Raw genomic sequence first — 19,671 nt, 5'->3', positions numbered from 1 at the left:
ATGCCTAAGTTGAAGCGTGAAGCAGGAAAGGGTCTCTGGAACTGCTTGGTGGTACAGAGAAGTGTTGCTAGTCGAGTGTGTGTGTGTGTGTGTGTACGCGAGATATGTGATCCAATGCATGTACGGTGTGTGTGTGTGTGTGTGTGTGTCTGTTAGTGTGTTCTCTCTCAACACTGCTCTACTGTGTATAATGACTATACCAAACATTAGGAACCTGAGGTCACCCCCCCCTGCCCCCTTTTGCCCTCAGAACAGCCTTAATTCGTCAGGTCATGAACTCCAAAGTCGACTCCATTGCCACAGTTGTGTCAAGTTGGCTGGATGTTCATTGGGTGTCGGACCATTCTTGATACATACGGGAAACTGTTGAGTGTGAAAAACCCAGCAGTGTTGCAGTTCTTGACTTAAACTGGTGTGCCTGGCACCTACTACTATAACCCCGTTCAAAGGCACTTAAATCTTTAGTCTCGCCCGTTCACCCTCTGAATGACACAGATACACAATCCATGTCTCAATTGTCTCAAGTCTTAAAAACCCTTCTTGAACCCGTCTCCTCCCCTTCATCTACACTGATTGAAGTGGATTTAACAAGTGACATCAATAAGGGATCATAACTTTCACCTGGATTCACCTGGTCAGTCTGTGTCATGGAAAGAGCAGGTGTTCTTAATGTTTTGTATACTCAGTGTATATATGTATTTTGTGTTTCTGTTAACGTGTGTGTGTGTGTGTGTGTGTGTGTGTGTGTGTGTGTGTGTGTGTGTGTGTGTGTGTGTGTGTGTATTCAGTGTGTGTAACTTCACGCTACGAGAGGGCCCAGGCTGATCTCTACGTGGTGTGTCAGCCATATTGCCTCGGTGGGGGCATCGTCCTCCTCGCTCGGCCTTATGGGAGCCGCCAAATTCCGGAAGTCGTGGCGAATCTTAAAGGACACCGTGACATCACCGTCCTCCTCGCGCTGAGGGACCACCTTGATGAAGAAACCGATCTTATTGGACTTCCTGAAGGCCACCACGCTGGACGGGAGACAGGAGCAGAGAGGGAAGGTTAGGAGACGAGGGCCAGAGAGGGAAGGTTAGGAGACCAGGGCCAGAGAGGGAAGGATAGGAGACCAGGGCCAGAGGGGGAAGGTTAGGAGACCAGGGCCAGAGGGGGAAGGTTAGGAGACCAGGGCCAGAGGGGGAAGGTTAGGAGACCAGGGCCAGAGAGGGAAGGTTAGGAGACCAGGGCCAGAGAGGGAAGGTTAGGAGACCAGGGCCAGAGAGGGAAGGTTAGGAGACCAGGACCAGAGAGGGAAGGTTAGGAGACCAGGACCAGAGAGGGAAGGTTAGGAGACCAGGGCCAGAGAGGGAAGGTTAGGAGACCAGGGCCAGAGAGGGAAGGTTAGGAGACCAGGACCAGAGAGGGAAGGTTAGGAGACCAGGACCAGAGAGGGAAGGTTAGGTTAGGAGACCAGGGCCAGAGAGGGAAGGTTAGGTTAGGAGACGAGGACCAGAGAGGGAAGGTTAGGTTAGGAGACGAGGACCAGAGAGGGAAGGTTAGGAGACCAGGGCCAGAGAGGGAAGGTTAGGAGACCAGGACCAGAGAGGGAAGGTTAGGAGACCAGGACCAGAGAGGGAAGGTTAGGAGACCAGGGCCAGAGAGGGAAGGTTAGGAGACGAGGAGCAGAGAGGGAAGGTTAGGAGACGAGGAGCAGAGAGGGAAGGTTAGGAGACGAGGAGCAGAGAGGGAAGGTTAGGAGACCAGGGCCAGAGAGGGAAGGTTAGGAGACCAGGGCCAGAGAGGGAAGGTTAGGAGACCAGGGCCAGAGAGGGAAGGTTAGGAGACGAGGAGCAGAGAGGGAAGGTTAGGAGACGAGGAGCAGAGAGGGAAGGTTAGGAGACGAGGAGCAGAGAGGGAAGGTTAGGAGACCAGGGCCAGAGAGGGAAGGTTAGGAGACGAGGAGCAGAGAGGGAAGGTTAGGAGACCAGGAGCAGAGAGGGAAGGTTAGGAGACCAGGGCCAGAGAGGGAAGGTTAGGAGACCAGGGCCAGAGAGGGAAGGTTAGGAGACCAGGGCCAGAGAGGGAAGGTTAGGAGACCAGGGCCAGAGAGGGAAGGTTAGGAGACCAGGGCCAGAGAGGGAAGGTTAGGAGACCAGGGCCAGAGAGGGAAGGTTAGGAGACCAGGGCCAGAGAGGGAAGGTTAGGAGACCAGGGCCAGAGAGGGAAGGTTAGGAGACCAGGGCCAGAGAGGGAAGGTTAGGAGACCAGGGCCAGAGAGGGAAGGTTAGGAGACCAGGGCCAGAGAGGGAAGGTTAGGAGACCAGGGCCAGAGAGGGAAGGTTAGGAGACCAGGGCCAGAGAGGGAAGGTTAGGAGACCAGGGCCAGAGAGGGAAGGTTAGGAGACCAGGGCCAGAGAGGGAAGGTTAGGAGACCAGGGCCAGAGAGGGAAGGTTAGGAGACCAGGGCCAGAGAGGGAAGGTTAGGAGACCAGGGCCAGAGAGGGAAGGTTAGGAGACCAGGGCCAGAGAGGGAAGGTTAGGAGACCAGGGCCAGAGAGGGAAGGTTAGGAGACCAGGGCCAGAGAGGGAAGGTTAGGAGACCAGGGCCAGAGAGGGAAGGTTAGGAGACCAGGGCCAGAGGGGGAAGGTTAGGAGACGAGGACCAGAGAGGGAAGGTTAGGAGACGAGGGGCAGAGAGGGAAGGTTAGGAGACCAGGGCCAGAGAGGGAAGGTTAGGAGACCAGGGCCAGAGAGGGAAGGTTAGGAGACCAGGGCCAGAGAGGGAAGGTTAGGAGACCAGGGCCAGAGAGGGAAGGTTAGGTTAGGAGACCAGGGCCAGAGAGGGAAGGTTAGGTTAGGAGACCAGGGCCAGAGAGGGAAGGTTAGGAGACCAGGGCCAGAGAGGGAAGGTTAGGAGACCAGGGCCAGAGAGGGAAAGTTAGGAGACCAGGGCCAGAGAGGGAAAGTTAGGAGACCAGGGACAGAGAGGGAAAGTTAGGAGACCAGGGCCAGAGAGGGAAAGTTAGGAGACCAGGGCCAGAGAGGGAAGGTTAGGAGACCAGGACCAGAGAGGGAAGATTAGGAGACCAGGGCCAGAGAGGGAAGGTTAGGAGACCAGGGCCAGAGAGGGAAGATTAGGATACCAGGGCCAGAGAGGGAAGGTTAGGAGACCAGGGCCAGAGAGGGAAGGTTAGGAGACCAGGGCCAGAGAGGGAAGGTTAGGAGACCAGGACCAGAGAGGGAAGATTAGGATACCAGGGCCAGAGAGGGAAGGTTAGGATACCAGGGCCAGAGAGGGAAGGTTAGGAGACCAGGGCCAGAGAGGGAAAGTTAGGAGACCAGGGCCAGAGAGGGAAAGTTAGGAGACCAGGGCCAGAGAGGGAAGGTTAGGATACCAGGGCCAGAGAGGGAAGGTTAGGAGACCAGGGCCAGAGAGGGAAGGTTAGGAGACCAGGGCCAGAGAGGGAAGGTTAGGAGACCAGGGCCAGAGAGGGAAGGTTAGGAGACCAGGGCCAGAGAGGGAAGGTTAGGAGACCAGGGCCAGAGAGGGAAGGTTAGGAGACCAGGGCCAGAGAGGGAAGGTTAGGAGACCAGGGCCAGAGAGGGAAGGTTAGGAGACCAGGGCCAGAGAGGGAAGGTTAGCAGACCAGGGCCAGAGAGGGAAAGTTAGGAGACCAGGGCCAGAGAGGGAAGATTAGGAGACGAGGACCAGAGAGGGAAGATTAGGATACCAGGGCCAGAGAGGGAAGGTTAGGATACCAGGGCCAGAGAGGGAAGGTTAGGAGACCAGGGCCAGAGAGGGAAGGTTAGGAGACCAGGGCCAGAGAGGGAAGGTTAGGAGACCAGGGCCAGAGAGGGAAGGTTAGGAGACCAGGGCCAGAGGGGGAAGGTTAGGAGACGAGGACCAGAGGGGGAAGATTAGGAGACGAGGGGCAGAGAGGGAAGGTTAGGAGACCAGGGCCAGAGAGGGAAGGTTAGGAGACCAGGGCCAGAGAGGGAAGGTTAGGAGACCAGGGCCAGAGAGGGAAGGTTAGGAGACCAGGGCCAGAGAGGGAAGGTTAGGAGACCAGGGCCAGAGAGGGAAGGTTAGGAGACCAGGGCCAGAGAGGGAAGGTTAGGAGACCAGGGCCAGAGAGGGAAGGTTAGGAGACCAGGGCCAGAGAGGGAAGGTTAGGAGACCAGGGCCAGAGAGGGAAGGTTAGGAGACCAGGGCCAGAGAGGGAAGGTTAGGAGACCAGGGCCAGAGAGGGAAGGTTAGGAGACCAGGGCCAGAGAGGGAAGGTTAGGAGACCAGGGCCAGAGAGGGAAGGTTAGGAGACCAGGGCCAGAGAGGGAAGGTTAGGAGACCAGGGCCAGAGAGGGAAGGTTAGGAGACCAGGGCCAGAGAGGGAAGGTTAGGAGACCAGGGCCAGAGAGGGAATGTTAGGAGACCAGGGCCAGAGAGGGAAGGTTAGGAGACCAGGACCAGAGAGGGAAGGTTAGGAGACCAGGAGCAGAGAGGGAAGGTTAGGAGACCAGGGCCAGAGAGGGAAGGTTAGGAGACCAGGGCCAGAGAGGGAAGGTTAGGAGACCAGGGCCAGAGAGGGAAGATTAGGAGACCAGGGCCAGAGAGGGAAGGTTAGGAGACCAGGGCCAGAGAGGGAAGGTTAGGAGACCAGGGCCAGAGGGGGAAGGTTAGGAGACGAGGGGCAGAGCTCCCCTCATCTCCTTATATTCCCTAAGAAGTACACTCGTTTTAACCTACACTCGTTTTATCCTTTCTCCTCAGTTCTGACCATATCGTCACTTATAACGGTGTGTGTACGTGTGTGTACCAGTGTGTGTCTACCAGTGTGTGTGTGTGTGTGTCTGTGTACCAGTGTGTGTCTTACTCTGGGTCGTCCTGGAAGTCCTGAGGCTCAGCCAACTCGTCGTATTCTGCTGCAGCATCCTTCCCTGCCAGGACCAACTCCTTGGTAGGAACCATCACCTATAAAACAACATCATCAACAACAGAGGTCAGGGGTGAGAGGTCAGCATTAGGGTTACAAAGGAAGGGTATACTTCCGGAAACTTCTTAAATGTACCAGTAAACTACCAGAACTTCAAGGATTTTCTGTAATTTATAACGAGACATCAAGTGGCCCTTTTGGGTCGCTGTCTGGCCCTCTGTGTGGCCACAATATAATTACATAAGATGATTTTAAAAATAGAAAAACAACTGAATGACAAAGTTGTAAAACGTTTCAATATAAAACATCTACTTAGTGAATAACATCGGTGTTTAATACGAGGGGTTCAACATGAAATACATTTTTTCCCGGGGGGTTTGCTTACTATGTTCATTCATTTGCATTTGTTGTCAAATGTTTTCTGGACAAAATTGGTCACAGATGTGGAAAAAAGTCAATAGTCGGAAGAGATGCTGAGGGAAAATAATGTAATTGTTGATTAAATGTTTTTCCATTAATTAGACTATTTTTCTCTTGAATCATATGGTTTATCTACTAGAAACGTGTGGACACACATGAAAAAGTAACACACACACACACACATATATATATATGAATACATTATTTATTCAAGTATAAATTACCAGAGTTGTGGGAGAAAATCTATGGCAATCTGTTAATTACAAAACTGACTAAAGATTCCGGTATCTTTGGTAAATTACCGGTATCTTTGGTAAATTACCGGTAGCTTTGGTAAATTACCGGTAGCTTTGGTAAATTACCGGTAGCTTTGGTAAATTACCGGTAGCTTTGGTAAATTACCGGTAGCTTTGGTAAATTACCGGTAGCTTTGGTAAATTACCGGTAGCTTTGCAACCCGAGTCAGTATTACCTTCGCAGTGGTGTTGATGTCCTCCGGGTCTCCATCCTCACAGCCCACCAGGGTGACGTGGGTAATATTCTCCACTGGGTTGGTCAGGGTGAGCAGCACCTGGCTCTCCTACAGACAACATGATACCACTCATACTGTAAATCATTCTGTCTCCTACAGACAACATGATACCACTCATACTGTAAATCATTCTGCTCCTCTACAGACAACATGATACCACTCATACTGTAAATCATTCTGCTCCTCTACAGACAACATGATACCACTCATACTGTAAATCATTCTGCTCCTCTACAGACAACATGATACCACTCATACTGTAAATCATTCTGCTCCTCTACAGACAACATGATACCACTCATACTGTAAATCATTCTGCTCCTCTACAGACAACATGATACCACTCATACTGTAAATCATTCTGCTCCTCTACAGACAACATGATACCACTCATACTGTAAGTCTCCCCTACAGACAACATGATACCACTCATACTGTAAGTCATTCTGCTCCTCTACAGACAACATGATACCACTCATACTGTAAGTCTCTCCTACAGACAACATGATACCACTCATATTGTAAGTCGCTCCTACGGATAACATGATGCCGCTCATGCTGTAAATGACTCCTAAATGATAACATGATACCACTGTAAACTGTAAGTCATTCTGCTTCCCTACAGACAACATGATACCACTCATACTGTAAGTCTCTCCTACAGACAACATGATACCACTCATACTGTAAGTCATTCTGCTCCTCTACAGACAACATGATACCACTCATACTGTAAATCATTCTGCTCCCCTACAGACAACATGATACCACTCATACTGTAAGTCTCTCCTACAGACAACATGATACCACTCATACTGTAAGTCTCTCCTACAGACAACATGATACCACTCATACTGTAAGTCTCTCCTACAGACAACATGATACCACTCATACTGTAAATCATTCTGCTCCCCTACAGACAACATGATACCACTCATACTGTAAGTCTCTCCTACAGACAACATGATACCACTCATACTGTAAGTCTCTCCTACAGACAACATGATACCACTCATACTGTAAATCATTCTGCTCCCCTACAGACAACATGATACCACTCATACTGTAAGTCTCTCCTACAGACAACATGATACCACTCATACTGTAAGTCTCTCCTACAGACAACATGATACCACTCATACTGTAAGTCTCTCCTACAGACAACATGATACCACTCATACTGTAAGTCTCTCCTACAGACAACATGATACCACTCATACTGTAAGTCATTCTGCTCCTCTACAGACAACATGATACCACTCATACTGTAAATCTCTCCTACAGACAACATGATACCACTCATACTGTAAGTCTCTCCTACAGACAACATGATACCACTCATACTGTAAGTCTCCCCTACAGACAACATGATACCACTCATACTGTAAGTCATTCTGTCTCCTACAGACAACATGATACCACTCATACTGTAAGTCTCTCCTACAGACAACATGATACCACTCATACTGTAAGTCTCTCCTACAGACAACATGATACCACTCATACTGTAAGTCTCTCCTACAGACAACATGATACCACTCATACTGTAAGTCATTCTGCTCCCCTACAGACATGTGGACACAGAATGTCTTCAAACATGTTTTGGGACGTGATTCCGATACTTGAATAATTGACTTGCCTTCTGGAAGCGCAGGTTTGGAATGGACATTATTCTGACTTCAGGGATGTAACTCCTTTAGGAGTGAAAATAACAGCACTTAACTGAGAAATAATACAACAATAGCAACAGAGTAGAATCTAAGGTGAATGTGTTTCGGTACAGAGGAGATGCTAAGCAATACTTACACAGCCACCAGCTGGATTTTAAACTTTATTGAAGTTGGGTTGAATTCTGGCTTGCTCAGATTGTGCTCACATTTCTAGGAAGAAAAACATCATTTTTATCACGAGTAAATCAAGAGAAATAGGCAGAAAACAACAACAGTAAAATAGCAGTAAAAAGCCCTTCCTGAGAAGGGCAGTGTGGTGTAAAGTACTGTGTCATGTACCGACCCTGCATCGCAGAGAGCGCTTGATCAGCAGGTGTTTGTGTTTGGGGTGGAGCTGAGAGGCTCCGGCAGGCTGGAAGTCAGGCTGGAGCAGCCGCTGACGCAAGGTGGTCACTGTAATACATAACACACACACCAGGGAGTTAACACAACACGGTCAACTAGACAACACGGGGAGTCAACTAGACGACCCGGGGAGAGTCAACTAGACGACCCGGGGAGAGTCAACTAGACGACCCGGGGAGAGTCAACTAGACGACCCGGGGAGAGTCAACTAGACGACCCGGGGAGAGTCAACTAGACGACCCGGGGAGAGTTAACTAGACAACACAGGGAGTTAACTAGACGACCCGGGGAGAGTTAACTAGACGACCCGGGGAGAGTTAACTAGACAACACAGGGAGTTAACTAGACAACACAGGGAGTTAACTAGACGACCCGGGGAGAGTTAACTAGACGACCCGGGGAGAGTTAACTAGACGACACAGGGAGAGTTAACTAGACGACCCGGGGAGAGTTAACTAGACGACCCGGTGAGAGTTAACTAGACAACACAGGGAGTTAACTAGACGACCCGGGGAGAGTTAACTAGACGACCCGGGGAGAGTTAACTAGACAACACAGGGAGTTAACTAGACAACACAGGGAGTTAACTAGACGACCCGGGGAGAGTTAACTAGACGACCCGGGGAGAGTTAACTAGACGACACAGGGAGAGTTAACTAGACGACCCGGGGAGAGTTAACTAGACGACCCGGGGAGAGTTAACTAGACGACCCGGGGAGAGTTAACTAGACGACACAGGGAGAGTTAACTAGACGACTCGGGGAGAGTCAACTAGACGACCCGGGGAGAGTCAACTAGACGACCGGGGAGAGTCAACTAGACGACCCGGGGAGAGTCAACTAGACGACCCGGGGAGAGTTAACTAGACGACCCGGGGAGAGTTAACTAGACGACCCGGGGAGAGTTAACTAGACGACCCGGGGAGAGTTAACTAGACGACCCGGGGAGAGTTAACTAGACGACCCGGGGAGAGTCAACTAGACGACCCGGGGAGAGTCAACTAGACGACACGGGGAGAGTCAACTAGACGACACGGGGAGAGTCAACTAGACGACACGGGGAGAGTTAACTAGACGACCCGGGGAGAGTTAACTAGACGACCCGGGGAGAGTTAACTAGACGACCCGGGGAGAGTTAACTAGACAACACAGGGAGAGTTAACTAGACGACCCGGGGAGAGTTAACTAGACGACCCGGGGAGAGTTAACTAGACGACCCGGGGAGAGTTAACTAGACGACCCGGGGCGAGTTAACTAGACGACCCGGGGAGAGTTAACTAGACGACCCGGGGAGAGTTAACTAGACGACCCGGGGAGAGTTAACTAGACGACCCGGGGAGAGTTAACTAGACAACACAGGGAGTTAACTAGACGACCCGGGGAGAGTTAACTAGACGACCCGGGGAGAGTTAACTAGACAACACAGGGAGTTAACTAGACAACACAGGGAGTTAACTAGACGACCCGGGGAGAGTTAACTAGACGACCCGGGGAGAGTTAACTAGACGACCCGGGGAGAGTTAACTAGACGACCCGGGGAGAGTTAACTAGACGACCCGGGGAGAGTTAACTAGACGACACGGGGAGAGTTAACTAGACAACACAGGGAGTTAACTAGACGACCCGGGGAGAGTTAACTAGACGACCCGGGGAGAGTTAACTAGACAACACGGCGAGTTAACTAGACAACACGGCGAGTTAACTAGACAACACGGCAGATTGCAAAACAACCAAAGTTTACCATATCCCTGATATAACTGTAGACTTCAATATTATAACATAAATCTCAGTAAAAGTTGTGTATAAAGCTAATAATTAGTTGCTACATCCATGTTGGACTTATAAATAATGAGATATTTTTATTTTTTATTTTTCATGAATCACTTAAATGAATGTGATTATACCCATTGATTCATGAAAAATATAACTTGTATGACTTACAGCTTCGTTCATCAGTCTTTACCAATCACAAGCTAAAATAGAACCTTGTTTTACTACAATGTTTGTTAATGTAAACTAACACTGCACAGCCTCTTAACATGATTAAAACTACAATGTTGATATCATGGGTGGTCAGTCATTGCAGTTCAGTTTCTGAATTTGAGAGTGGTTACATTTCTCCAGACCCATCTCTTAGCTTTTTAGCAAAACAGTGGTGGGGTGTAGTGTTGCAGGTCAGGGGTTAGCGTAGTGTTGCAGGTCAGGGGTTAGCGTAGTGTTGCAGGTCAGGGGTTAGCGTAGTGTTGCAGGTCAGGGGTTAGTGTAGTGCTCCAGGTCAGGGGTTAGCGTAGTGTTGCAGGTCAGGGGTTAGTGTAGTGCTCCAGGTCAGGGGTTAGCGTAGTGTTGCAGGTCAGGGGTTAGCGTAGTGCTCCAGGTCAGGGGTTAGCGTAGTGCTCCAGGTCAGGGGTTAGCGTAGTGTTCCAGGTCAGGGGTTAGCGTAGTGTTGCAGGTCAGGGGTTAGCGTAGTGTTCCAGGTCAGGGGTTAGCGTAGTGTTCCAGGTCAGGGGTTAGCGTAGTGTTCCAGGTCAGGGGTTAGCGTAGTGTTCCAGGTCAGGGGTTAGCGTAGTGTTGCAGGTCAGGGGTTAGCGTAGTGTTGCAGGTCAGGGGTTAGTGTAGTGCTCCAGGTCAGGGGTTAGCGTAGTGTTGCAGGTCAGGGGTTAGCGTAGTGCTCCAGGTCAGGGGTTAGCGTAGTGTTCCAGGTCAGGGGTTAGCGTAGTGTTGCAGGTCAGGGGTTAGCGTAGTGTTGCAGGTCAGGGGTTAGCGTAGTGTTGCAGGTCAGGGGTTAGCGTAGTGTTGCAGGTCAGGGGTTAGCGTAGTGTTGCAGGTCAGGGGTTAGCGTAGTGTTGCAGGTCAGGGGTTAGCGTAGTGTTGCAGGTCAGGGGTTAGCGTAGTGTTGCAGGTCAGGGGTTAGCGTAGTGTTGCAGGTCAGGGGTTAGCGTAGTGTTGCAGGTCAGGGGTTAGCGTAGTGTTCCAGGTCAGGGGTTAGCGTAGTGCTCCAGGTCAGGGGTTAGCGTAGTGTTACAGGTCAGGGGTTAGCGTAGTGTTGCAGGTCAGGGGTTAGCGTAGTGTTGCAGGTCAGGGGTTAGCGTAGTGCTCCAGGTCAGGGGTTAGCGTAGTGCTCCAGGTCAGGGGTTAGCGTAGTGTTCCAGGTCAGGGGTTAGCGTAGTGTTGCAGGTCCGGGGTTAGCGTAGTGTTGCAGGTCCGGGGTTAGTGTAGTGTTCCAGGTCAGGGGTTAGTGTAGTGTCCCAGGTCAGGGGTTAGTGTAGTGTTGCAGGTCAGGGGTTAGTGTAGTGTCCCAGGTCAGGGGTTAGTGTAGTGTTGCAGGTCAGGGGTTAGTGTAGTGTTCCAGGTCAGGGGTTAGTGTAGTGTTCCAGGTCAGGGGTTAGTGTAGTGTCCCAGGTCAGGGGTTAGTGTAGTGTTGCAGGTCAGGGGTTAGTGTAGTGTTCCAGGTCAGGGGTTAGTGTAGTGTTCCAGGTCAGGGGTTAGTGTAGTGTTGCAGGTCAGGGGTTAGTGTAGTGTTCCAGGTCAGGGGTTAGTGTAGTGTTCCAGGTCAGGGGTTAGTGTAGTGTTGCAGGTCAGGGGTTAGTGTTAGGCTTAGGGGTGGATATCTCTTACCCTCAGGTAGGTTGATTGGTCTGGTGTAGTAGTCTTCAGGCAGTGGTTCTACCTCGTCTAAGGCCTGGGCTGGCTCTATGTTAATCTCCTTTTGGTCTTCACCTTCCTTCAGACTGGAATAGCAGAAAGGGACAGACACAGTGAGGGCCATTATAGGAGACAGGGACAGACACAGTGAGGGCCATTATAGGAGACAGGGACAGACACAGTGAGGGCCATTATAGGAGACAGGGACAGACACAGTGAGGGCCATTATAGGAGACAGGGACAGACACAGTGAGGGCCATTATAGGAGACAGGGACAGACACAGTGAGGGCCATTATAGGAGACAGACACAGTGAGGATCATTATAGGAGACAGACACAGTGAGGATCATTATAGGAGACAGGGACAGACACAGTGAGGGCCATTATAGGAGACAGACACAGTGAGGGCCATTATAGGAGACAGGGACAGACACAGTGAGGGCCATTATAGGAGACAGGGACAGACACAGTGAGGATCATTATAGGAGACAGGGACAGTGAGGATCATTATAGGAGACAGGGACAGACACAGTGAGGGCCATTATAGGAGACAGACACAGTGAGGGCCATTATAGGAGACAGGGACAGACACAGTGAGGGCCATTATAGGAGACAGGGACAGACACAGTGAGGGCCATTATAGGAGACAGACACAGTGAGGATCATTATAGGAGACAGGGACAGACACAGTGAGGGCCATTATAGGAGACAGACACAGTGAGGGCCATTATAGGAGACAGGGACAGACACAGTGAGGATCATTATAGGAGACAGGGACAGACACAGTGAGGGCCATTATAGGAGACAGACACAGTGAGGGCCATTATAGGAGACAGGGACAGACACAGTGAGGATCATTATAGGAGACAGGGACAGACATAGTGAGGGCCATTATAGGAGACAGGGACAGACACAGTTGAGGGCCATTATAGGAGACAGACACAGTGAGGGCCATTATAGGAGACAGACACAGTGAGGGCCATTATAGGAGACAGGGACAGACACAGTGAGGGCCATTATAGGAGACAGGGACAGACACAGTTGAGGGCCATTATAGGAGACAGACACAGTGAGGGCCATTATAGGAGACAGGGACAGACACAGTCAGGGCCATTATAGGAGACAGACACAGTTGAGGGCCATTATAGGAGACAGACACAGTTGAGGGCCATTATAGGAGACAGGGACAGACACAGTGAGGGCCATTATAGGAGACAGACACAGTTGAGGGCCATTATAGGAGACAGACACAGTTGAGGGCCATTATAGGAGACAGGGACAGACACAGTGAGGGCCATTATAGGAGACAGACACAGTGAGGGCCATTATAGGAGACAGACACAGTGAGGGCCATTATAGGAGACAGCCACAGTGAGGGCCATTATAGGAGACAGACACAGTGAGGGCCATTATAGGAGACAGACACAGTGAGGGCCATTATAGGAGACAGACACAGTGAGGGCCATTATAGGAGACAGACACAGTGAGGGCCATTATAGGAGACAGACACAGTGAGGGCCATTATAGGAGACAGACACAGTGAGGGCCATTATAGGAGACAGGGACAGCTGTATTTATTAACTCTAACACAAGACAGTGGCTTTATCCCAAACTGCAAGCCATTCCCTAATTAGTGCACAACTTTTGACCAAAAAGCCTGTACAAAAGTAATGCACTACAAATGGGCAATGGTTACCATTTGGGACTCGATCCTTGTTTAGGCTATTTGTGATGTGCTAACATCAACATGATTTGTCATGTAAAATGTACAATAAAAAAATGGTACAGTATAGTAATTATCTGAGGATGTGAGACTCATACTTCATGAACAGTAACGTTTTTGTATACTCATGTAATACTCACGAAAGACCAGCCAGACTGGTGATAGGAGCTCCAGGTCTCTGTCTCTGTAGTCTGGTACCCAGACCATACTTCTCCTTTACAGAGCAACACAACCACAAAATGTCAACTAACTCACAGACAAGACACACCACCGTGTGGTAGACTTCAGGAACAGGAAACACTGGTATTTCTATTGATGACTGATAAATGTTCATGTTTTTTCCTTTAATTGGGAAGAGAGAGGCAATTTTTTCCTGATAAGACATTTTCAAAAATCCAATTAGGAAAACATTAACATAAATGGCAAAAAAATTTAATTGGGATTCGAAACCAAAGACATAAACCAAATCTAGAGAAAAATTTGGTTTGAAAAAACGAGAACACAAACCTTTATGTTAATAGCGGGATAATTACTACTCTCTACTATACTACAGGCTAAATCAGTATGTTTCCTAACTGGGGAGAGTAACTACTCTCTACTATACTACAGGCTAAAACAGTATGTTTCCTAACTGGGGAGAGTAACTACTCTACTATACTACAGGCTAAAATAGCATTAACTGTACATTGCAATAGAATGCATCCTATTTGCTTCTCAACCCCCCAGTCAACATAAAGTATCCTATTGTGCTTCTGGTAATATCTTTCGCCTGAGGGGACACTCATGTGATCAGGGAGGTCACTCAGTTACAGATTAGATACGGAGAACTGATGAAGGAGGAGAGAGAAAGAGAGAACAGTGTTTGGACTATTAAAGTTGTGAAAAATACAACTCACCACCACATGAATAGTGTGTTGCTGGGGGAGGGAGGGGTTAGAAACCAACATATCAGCGTGCAGAAGCAAAAGAAAAAGAAGAACGTATCAAGTAAAACCAAAGCAGTTAAAGCATATAGCTAGCAGATAGCTTATAGTGACTCTTCAGCTACAGTAGTATATAGCTAGCTAGCTAGCTAGCACATAGCACACAGCTAGCTTATAGTGACTCTTCAGCTACAGTAGTATATAGCTAGCTAGCTAGCACATAGCACACAGCTAGCTTATAGTGACTCTTCAGCTACAGTAACTACTATATAGCTAGCTAGCACATAGCTAGCCGCTAGCTTATAGTGACTCTTCAGCTACAGTAACTACTATATAGCTAGCTAGCACATAGCTAGCCGCTAGCTTATAGTGACTCTTCAGCTACAGTAACTACTATATAGCTAGCTAGCACATAGCACACAGCTAGCTTATAGTGACTCTTCAGCTACAGTAACTACTATATAGCTAGCTAGCACATAGCTAGCCGCTAGCTTATAGTGACTCTTCAGCTACAGTAACTACTATATAGCTAGCTAGCACATAGCTAGCCGCTAGCTTATAGTGACTCTTCAGCTACAGTAACTACTATATAGCTAGCTAGCACATAGCTAGCCGCTAGCTTATAGTGACTCTTCAGCTGCAGTAGCTACTATATAGCTAGCTAGCACACAGCTAGCAGCTAGCTTATAGTGACTCTTCAGCTGCAGTAGCTACTATATAGCTAGCTAGCACACAGCTAGCAGCGTGACAATTCGGCTGCAGTTTCTACTATATAGCTAGCTAGCACACAGCTAGCTTATAGTGACCCTTCACCAATCACAGGGTCTGAAATCAATATTCCAGTATGCTCCAGGTTCTAATCTGTCTATACACATTAACTATACATGCATGTCAATCAATGTCAACATAATGTAACAAAATATTACAGTACAAATGTAGACATGTACGCTATTCAGAAATAGTTGCCTTGTTAATTTCAGCAGGGTTAATAACACAGCAATAACCATCACAAACAAATAAATATGAAGAGCATGATTTGTTGTCGTTATAAAAAGGTGGGAGCTGGGCTTATTGAGAGAGGATAACGTGTTCCAGAGAGAAGTGCAAAGGCTTAGCATGTTATCTGCCGGAGTGTGTGTGTGAGAGATGTGTGTGTGTGTGTGTGTGTGTTTGTACCGAGAAGGCCAGTGGCATGTAGGGTCGTCTCCTGGCCAGCTTCTTCCGGTCCCTCTCCAGTTTCTCTCTCTGGGCCAGCTGCTGGTAATACTCTATCAGTTTATTGATCTGGAGGAAGATTACCCAACAATACCATGAGTACCTGGAGGAAGATTACCCAACAATACCATGAGTACCTGGAGGAAAATTACCCAACAATACCATGAGTATCCAGAGGAAAATTACCCAACAATACCATGAGTATCCAGAGGAAAATTACCCAACAATACCATGAGTACCTGGAGGAAGATTACCCAACAATACCATGAGTACCTGGAGGAAAATTACCCAACAATACCATGAGTATCCAGAGGAAAATTACCCAACAATACCATGAGTACCTGGAGGAAAATTACCCAACAATACCATGAGTACCTGGAGGAAGATTACCCAAAAATACCATGAGTATCCAGAGGAAAATTACCCAACAATACCATGAGTATCCAGAGGAAAATTACCCAACAATACCATGAGTATCCAGAGGAAAATTACCCAACAATACCATGAGTATCCGGAGGAAGATTACCCAACAATACCATGAGTATCCGGAGGAAGATTACCCAACAATACCATGAGTATCCGGAGGAAGATTGCACATAACATGAGTCAGAATGTCATAGGCTATCCCCATGCAATGCTACTATTCTTATAGAAGGGGAAAGCATAGGCCTACACAGAGAACCATGTATACAGCATATTCTTTTCACATCAAGAAAACAGAAAGCATAACATTTCAACTTTAGAAATAGCACGAGTCTGACTGCCAACTAATATTCTGCAGTGCTATTATACTTACAGAAAGGGGGAAATTATAGGCCAGAGAACCATGTATACAGCATGTATCATCAGCATACCATGTATGTTACCAGCAGGAAAATAAATAGTAGAAAGCACAGTCACAAAGCCAACATTTAGGCCTGGAGACTGTATCAGGAGTGTGCTGTTTGTGGTTGATCACACAGTGCTTTTTTGTAATACAGAATCAATTACAACAGACAACTTCCCTGTGTCACAGCATCTCTACAGCCTAGGGGTTGTCTAGCTCAACTGAAGCTTTCCCCCATGTGAGAGAGAGAAAATAGACCAAAGGAAGGCAACATAGAATATAGACCAAAGGATGGCAACATAGAAAATAGACCAAAGGAAGGCAACATACCCGTTGAGTATGAGGGTTGTCCGGCTCCTGCCATCCTCCACTGGCTGAAGTGAAGACACAACAAAATAATACAAGAAGTGAAATAGTCCTCCATGAAACAGCCAACAAGTCAATCACACAACAGACACGTAGGCTACTAGTCATATCCATGATAAGGGACACATCTCTACTCAGAGTTACAAATCCAAAACAAAGCTCCATACATCAGATATTAATTAGTTTAGCATTTGAACCATTCTAACATGGCCTATTGTCAGTCCCATATCTCCCCCTCATCACCAGTGCAGGAGGCACTTCATTCAATAGCTTAGTAACATTGATCACTAGCAAGGTTTGCGATTGATTTGGTTGAAGCTACTTCTCACACACTCACCAAGCTACGGAATAGTTGGCCATGCCTAACACTGGCCCAATATAAAAAAGTAAATAGCCCAATACCTCCCTCTCATCATCAACAGTAAAGTAGTCCTGTCACTCACCCACAGACTTGTCAGCCATGCCCACATCTCTGGATGTCCAGCGACAGAAGCCACAGGCCAGGTAATAGGCCTTCTTCATGGCCGTCTTGCTGGGGTCGTCAGGAAGAGGGGCTGGGATGTTGGTTGCCCGGGTGGACAGGGTGTGCATGCAGCATGGGCAGTCGAAGCAGTTGGCACACCTGGGGCACGTAGAAGAAGTAGTAAACAATTGCAGTACTCTAACCCGGAGTTAGAGTACTGGAGAACACTGCCTTGTTCAGGGGCAGAACGACATATTTTTACCTTGTCAGCTCGGGGATTCGATCCAGCAACCCTTCGGTTACTGGCCCAATGCTCTAACCACTAGGCTACCTGCAGCCCCTACAATCTAACCACTAGGCTACCTGCAGCCCCTACACTATAACCACTAGGCTACCTGCAGCCCCTACACTCTAACCACTAGGCTACCTGCAGCCCCTACACTCTAACCACTAGGCTACCTGCAGCCCCTACACTCTAACCACTAGGCTACCTGCAGCCCCTACGCTCTAACCACTAGGCTACCTGCAGCCCCTACACTCTAACCACTAGGCTACCTGCAGCCCCTACACTCTAACCACTAGGCTACCTGCCGCCCCTACACTCTAACCACTAGGCTACCTGCCGCCCCTACACTCTAACCACTAGGCTACCTGCAGCCCCTACGCTCTAACCACTAGGCTACCTGCTGCCCCTACACTCTAACCACTAGGCTACCTGCTGCCCCTACACACTAGGCTACCTGCCGCACCTACACACTAGGCTACCTGCCACCCCTACACTCTAACCACTAGGCTACACCTAACTTTAATGCAACCTTCAACCCCATCGATTTACATATAGAATAGTGATGGGGGAAAATCTATAGTTATATATCGGGATAGTCATTGACAATATATCATATCGTTTTGACAATATCGCAGTATAGTTTTTGCACTAATTGGCTGTACCTGAACCAAAACTGCAGTATTTTTTCATCAAATCTTGCTCTCCATCTTCTTTTTAAATAGGGAGCCAATTTGTTTTTAACATTTTCATTTCCACGATTGATCAAAACTATTTTTCTCCTGGCTCTCTATGTCCCTCTGCAACAGACATATGGTGAGCAATATGTTAGGAACATCGAATCGCAATACATATGGAATTGTGAAAGTTGTAAAAATAACAATACATATCGGCACCCAAGTATCGTGATAATATCGTATTGTGAGGTCCCTGGCAATTTCCAGCCCTAATATAGAATATAAACATTAATTATAAATAACCCTAAACTTAACCTCTATGCCTAACCTGAAGTTTTCGTTCAGCTGGTTGAATATCCTCTTCCTAGAACAAAACAGAGAGCTGGGAAATGTCAGCTGGATGCAGTGAGAAGTCATGCAGTGAATATTGTCAATGGCTACACAGTAAAGAATAGGTCTATGCCATAGACCGTATATAACAGGTCTATACTGATGCTCAGTTGCAAATGTTTCTCACCTGTTCTTCTTCAGCTTTGCCTCTGCTGAAGGCATATTCTCCAGGCAGCTTGGACAGTAATGGGAGTCCACCTAGAAACCAAACGGAGGCAGCATTCAACAATCTGTTTTTGGAAATCCCTGAATGTGCATAGCTATCCCTCGTAGCTAGCTAGTAGTTATAACGGCACAGATAGTAATTATGTTTCAGAATATACCCGTATCTGTGCGTTTGACACCTAACAGATACTGGTCCAAGCTTCAGTAATACAAGTGTGAGTTTCTGTGGGCAAGGGTCACTGTCCGTTGTGTGGTTGTGTAAATTAAGAATCAACGCTGTCTGACGTGGCACGTATCAAAATAGATGATAACTAGATAGCTACAACAACAAAAATGGGTTAGCTAGATACCTAAATAAGATATATGTAGTAGCTCTGTCTGGGTGTGGTGATGAATAGCGTGAGTTAGCCAGCTAACAGCAGACTAGGAGGTTTTTCAAACAGTTGTTAGGTTTTAGTTGTATTTCCAGTGGGAATTTGTGTCACTATTATTTGGAGAAAAGAAGCCCATTGTGAACACAGACCAAATAAACACTGTATGATTATGTTGTTTGGTTAGCTGTCTCGCTTTGCTTGCTAACCCTTAGCTTAGGTAGCTAGATAAACGTACACAATTATGAAAGTAGGACGGAAGTAAAGACGACAACGGCCAATCAGACGACAGGGTTGTTGAATAAATGTTGATTGACGTGCGGTATGACAAATACATATATATTTTGTATTGTACGGGGGCTGGACTAGGTTGACCAAACCGCTAACGCTACGGAGCTAGCTAGACAGCTCTATGCTAACAATAACTAGCCACGGTAATGTTGACATACCTCATGAGACACACATTCTAAGGAACGCAATTCACTGCAATACCGGCAAAAATAAAGTGTAGACAACGGCGATCGGATCTTTTTCTCTCCGTGAACTAGGTAGAGAACCCTGTCGGGCTGCAGAAGGGACGCCATCTTTGACTGAATCCTCCGGCGTCGACGTCACCTAGTGTTGTCGTTCGCTCGACGGCGCCCCCAGGTGGTGCGTTATGATATTGGACATTTCGGTGAGGTGAAGT

General features: G+C 48.1%; 1 protein-coding gene across 3 annotated transcripts; it reads right to left on the bottom strand.

The window, feature by feature from the left end:
- Window positions 1-670: 670 nt before the first annotated feature.
- On the bottom strand, window positions 671-19,604 carry dctn4 (dynactin 4). 3 transcript variants are annotated; one of them, XM_071411929.1, is made up of 14 exons: window positions 19,433-19,604; window positions 18,575-18,645; window positions 18,386-18,421; window positions 17,078-17,256; window positions 16,599-16,642; window positions 15,404-15,511; window positions 13,445-13,518; window positions 11,555-11,667; window positions 7,879-7,988; window positions 7,672-7,745; window positions 7,505-7,559; window positions 5,806-5,913; window positions 4,854-4,951; window positions 671-1,016 (listed from the first exon to the last, which is right to left on the bottom strand). In XM_071411929.1, the coding sequence occupies exons 1-14, from the start codon at window positions 19,565-19,567 to the stop codon at window positions 800-802; spliced, it is 1,422 nt and encodes a 473-aa protein (XP_071268030.1). In that variant the 5' UTR covers window positions 19,568-19,604; the 3' UTR covers window positions 671-799. The 3 variants fall into 3 exon arrangements, with proteins under 3 accessions (XP_071268030.1, XP_071268031.1, XP_071268032.1); XM_071411930.1 differs by lacking the exon at window positions 18,386-18,421 and adding an exon at window positions 14,201-14,221; XM_071411931.1 differs by lacking the exon at window positions 18,386-18,421.
- Window positions 19,605-19,671: the final 67 nt, after the last annotated feature.

Source organism: Salvelinus alpinus, chromosome 7 (genome assembly GCF_045679555.1).
Source record: "Salvelinus alpinus chromosome 7, SLU_Salpinus.1, whole genome shotgun sequence".
Lineage (NCBI taxonomy): Eukaryota > Metazoa > Chordata > Actinopteri > Salmoniformes > Salmonidae > Salvelinus > Salvelinus alpinus.
This window is presented reverse-complemented; position numbering and strand designations above follow the sequence as displayed.

What these genes read in the sequence shown, in the direction of transcription:
- dctn4 (XM_071411929.1), bottom strand. Translation starts at nt 19,567, where the DNA reads ATGGCGTCCCTTCTGCAGCCCGACAGGGTTCTCTACCTAGTTCACGGA. An exon ending in ACCAATCAACCTACCTGAGG is followed by an intron (nt 7,989 to 11,554) that starts GTAAGAGATATC and finishes TATGTATTACAG; the next exon opens with TGACCACCTTGCGTCAGCGG. An exon ending in AAAATCCAGCTGGTGGCTGT is followed by an intron (nt 7,560 to 7,671) that starts GTAAGTATTGCT and finishes TCACTCCTAAAG; the next exon opens with GAGTTACATCCCTGAAGTCA.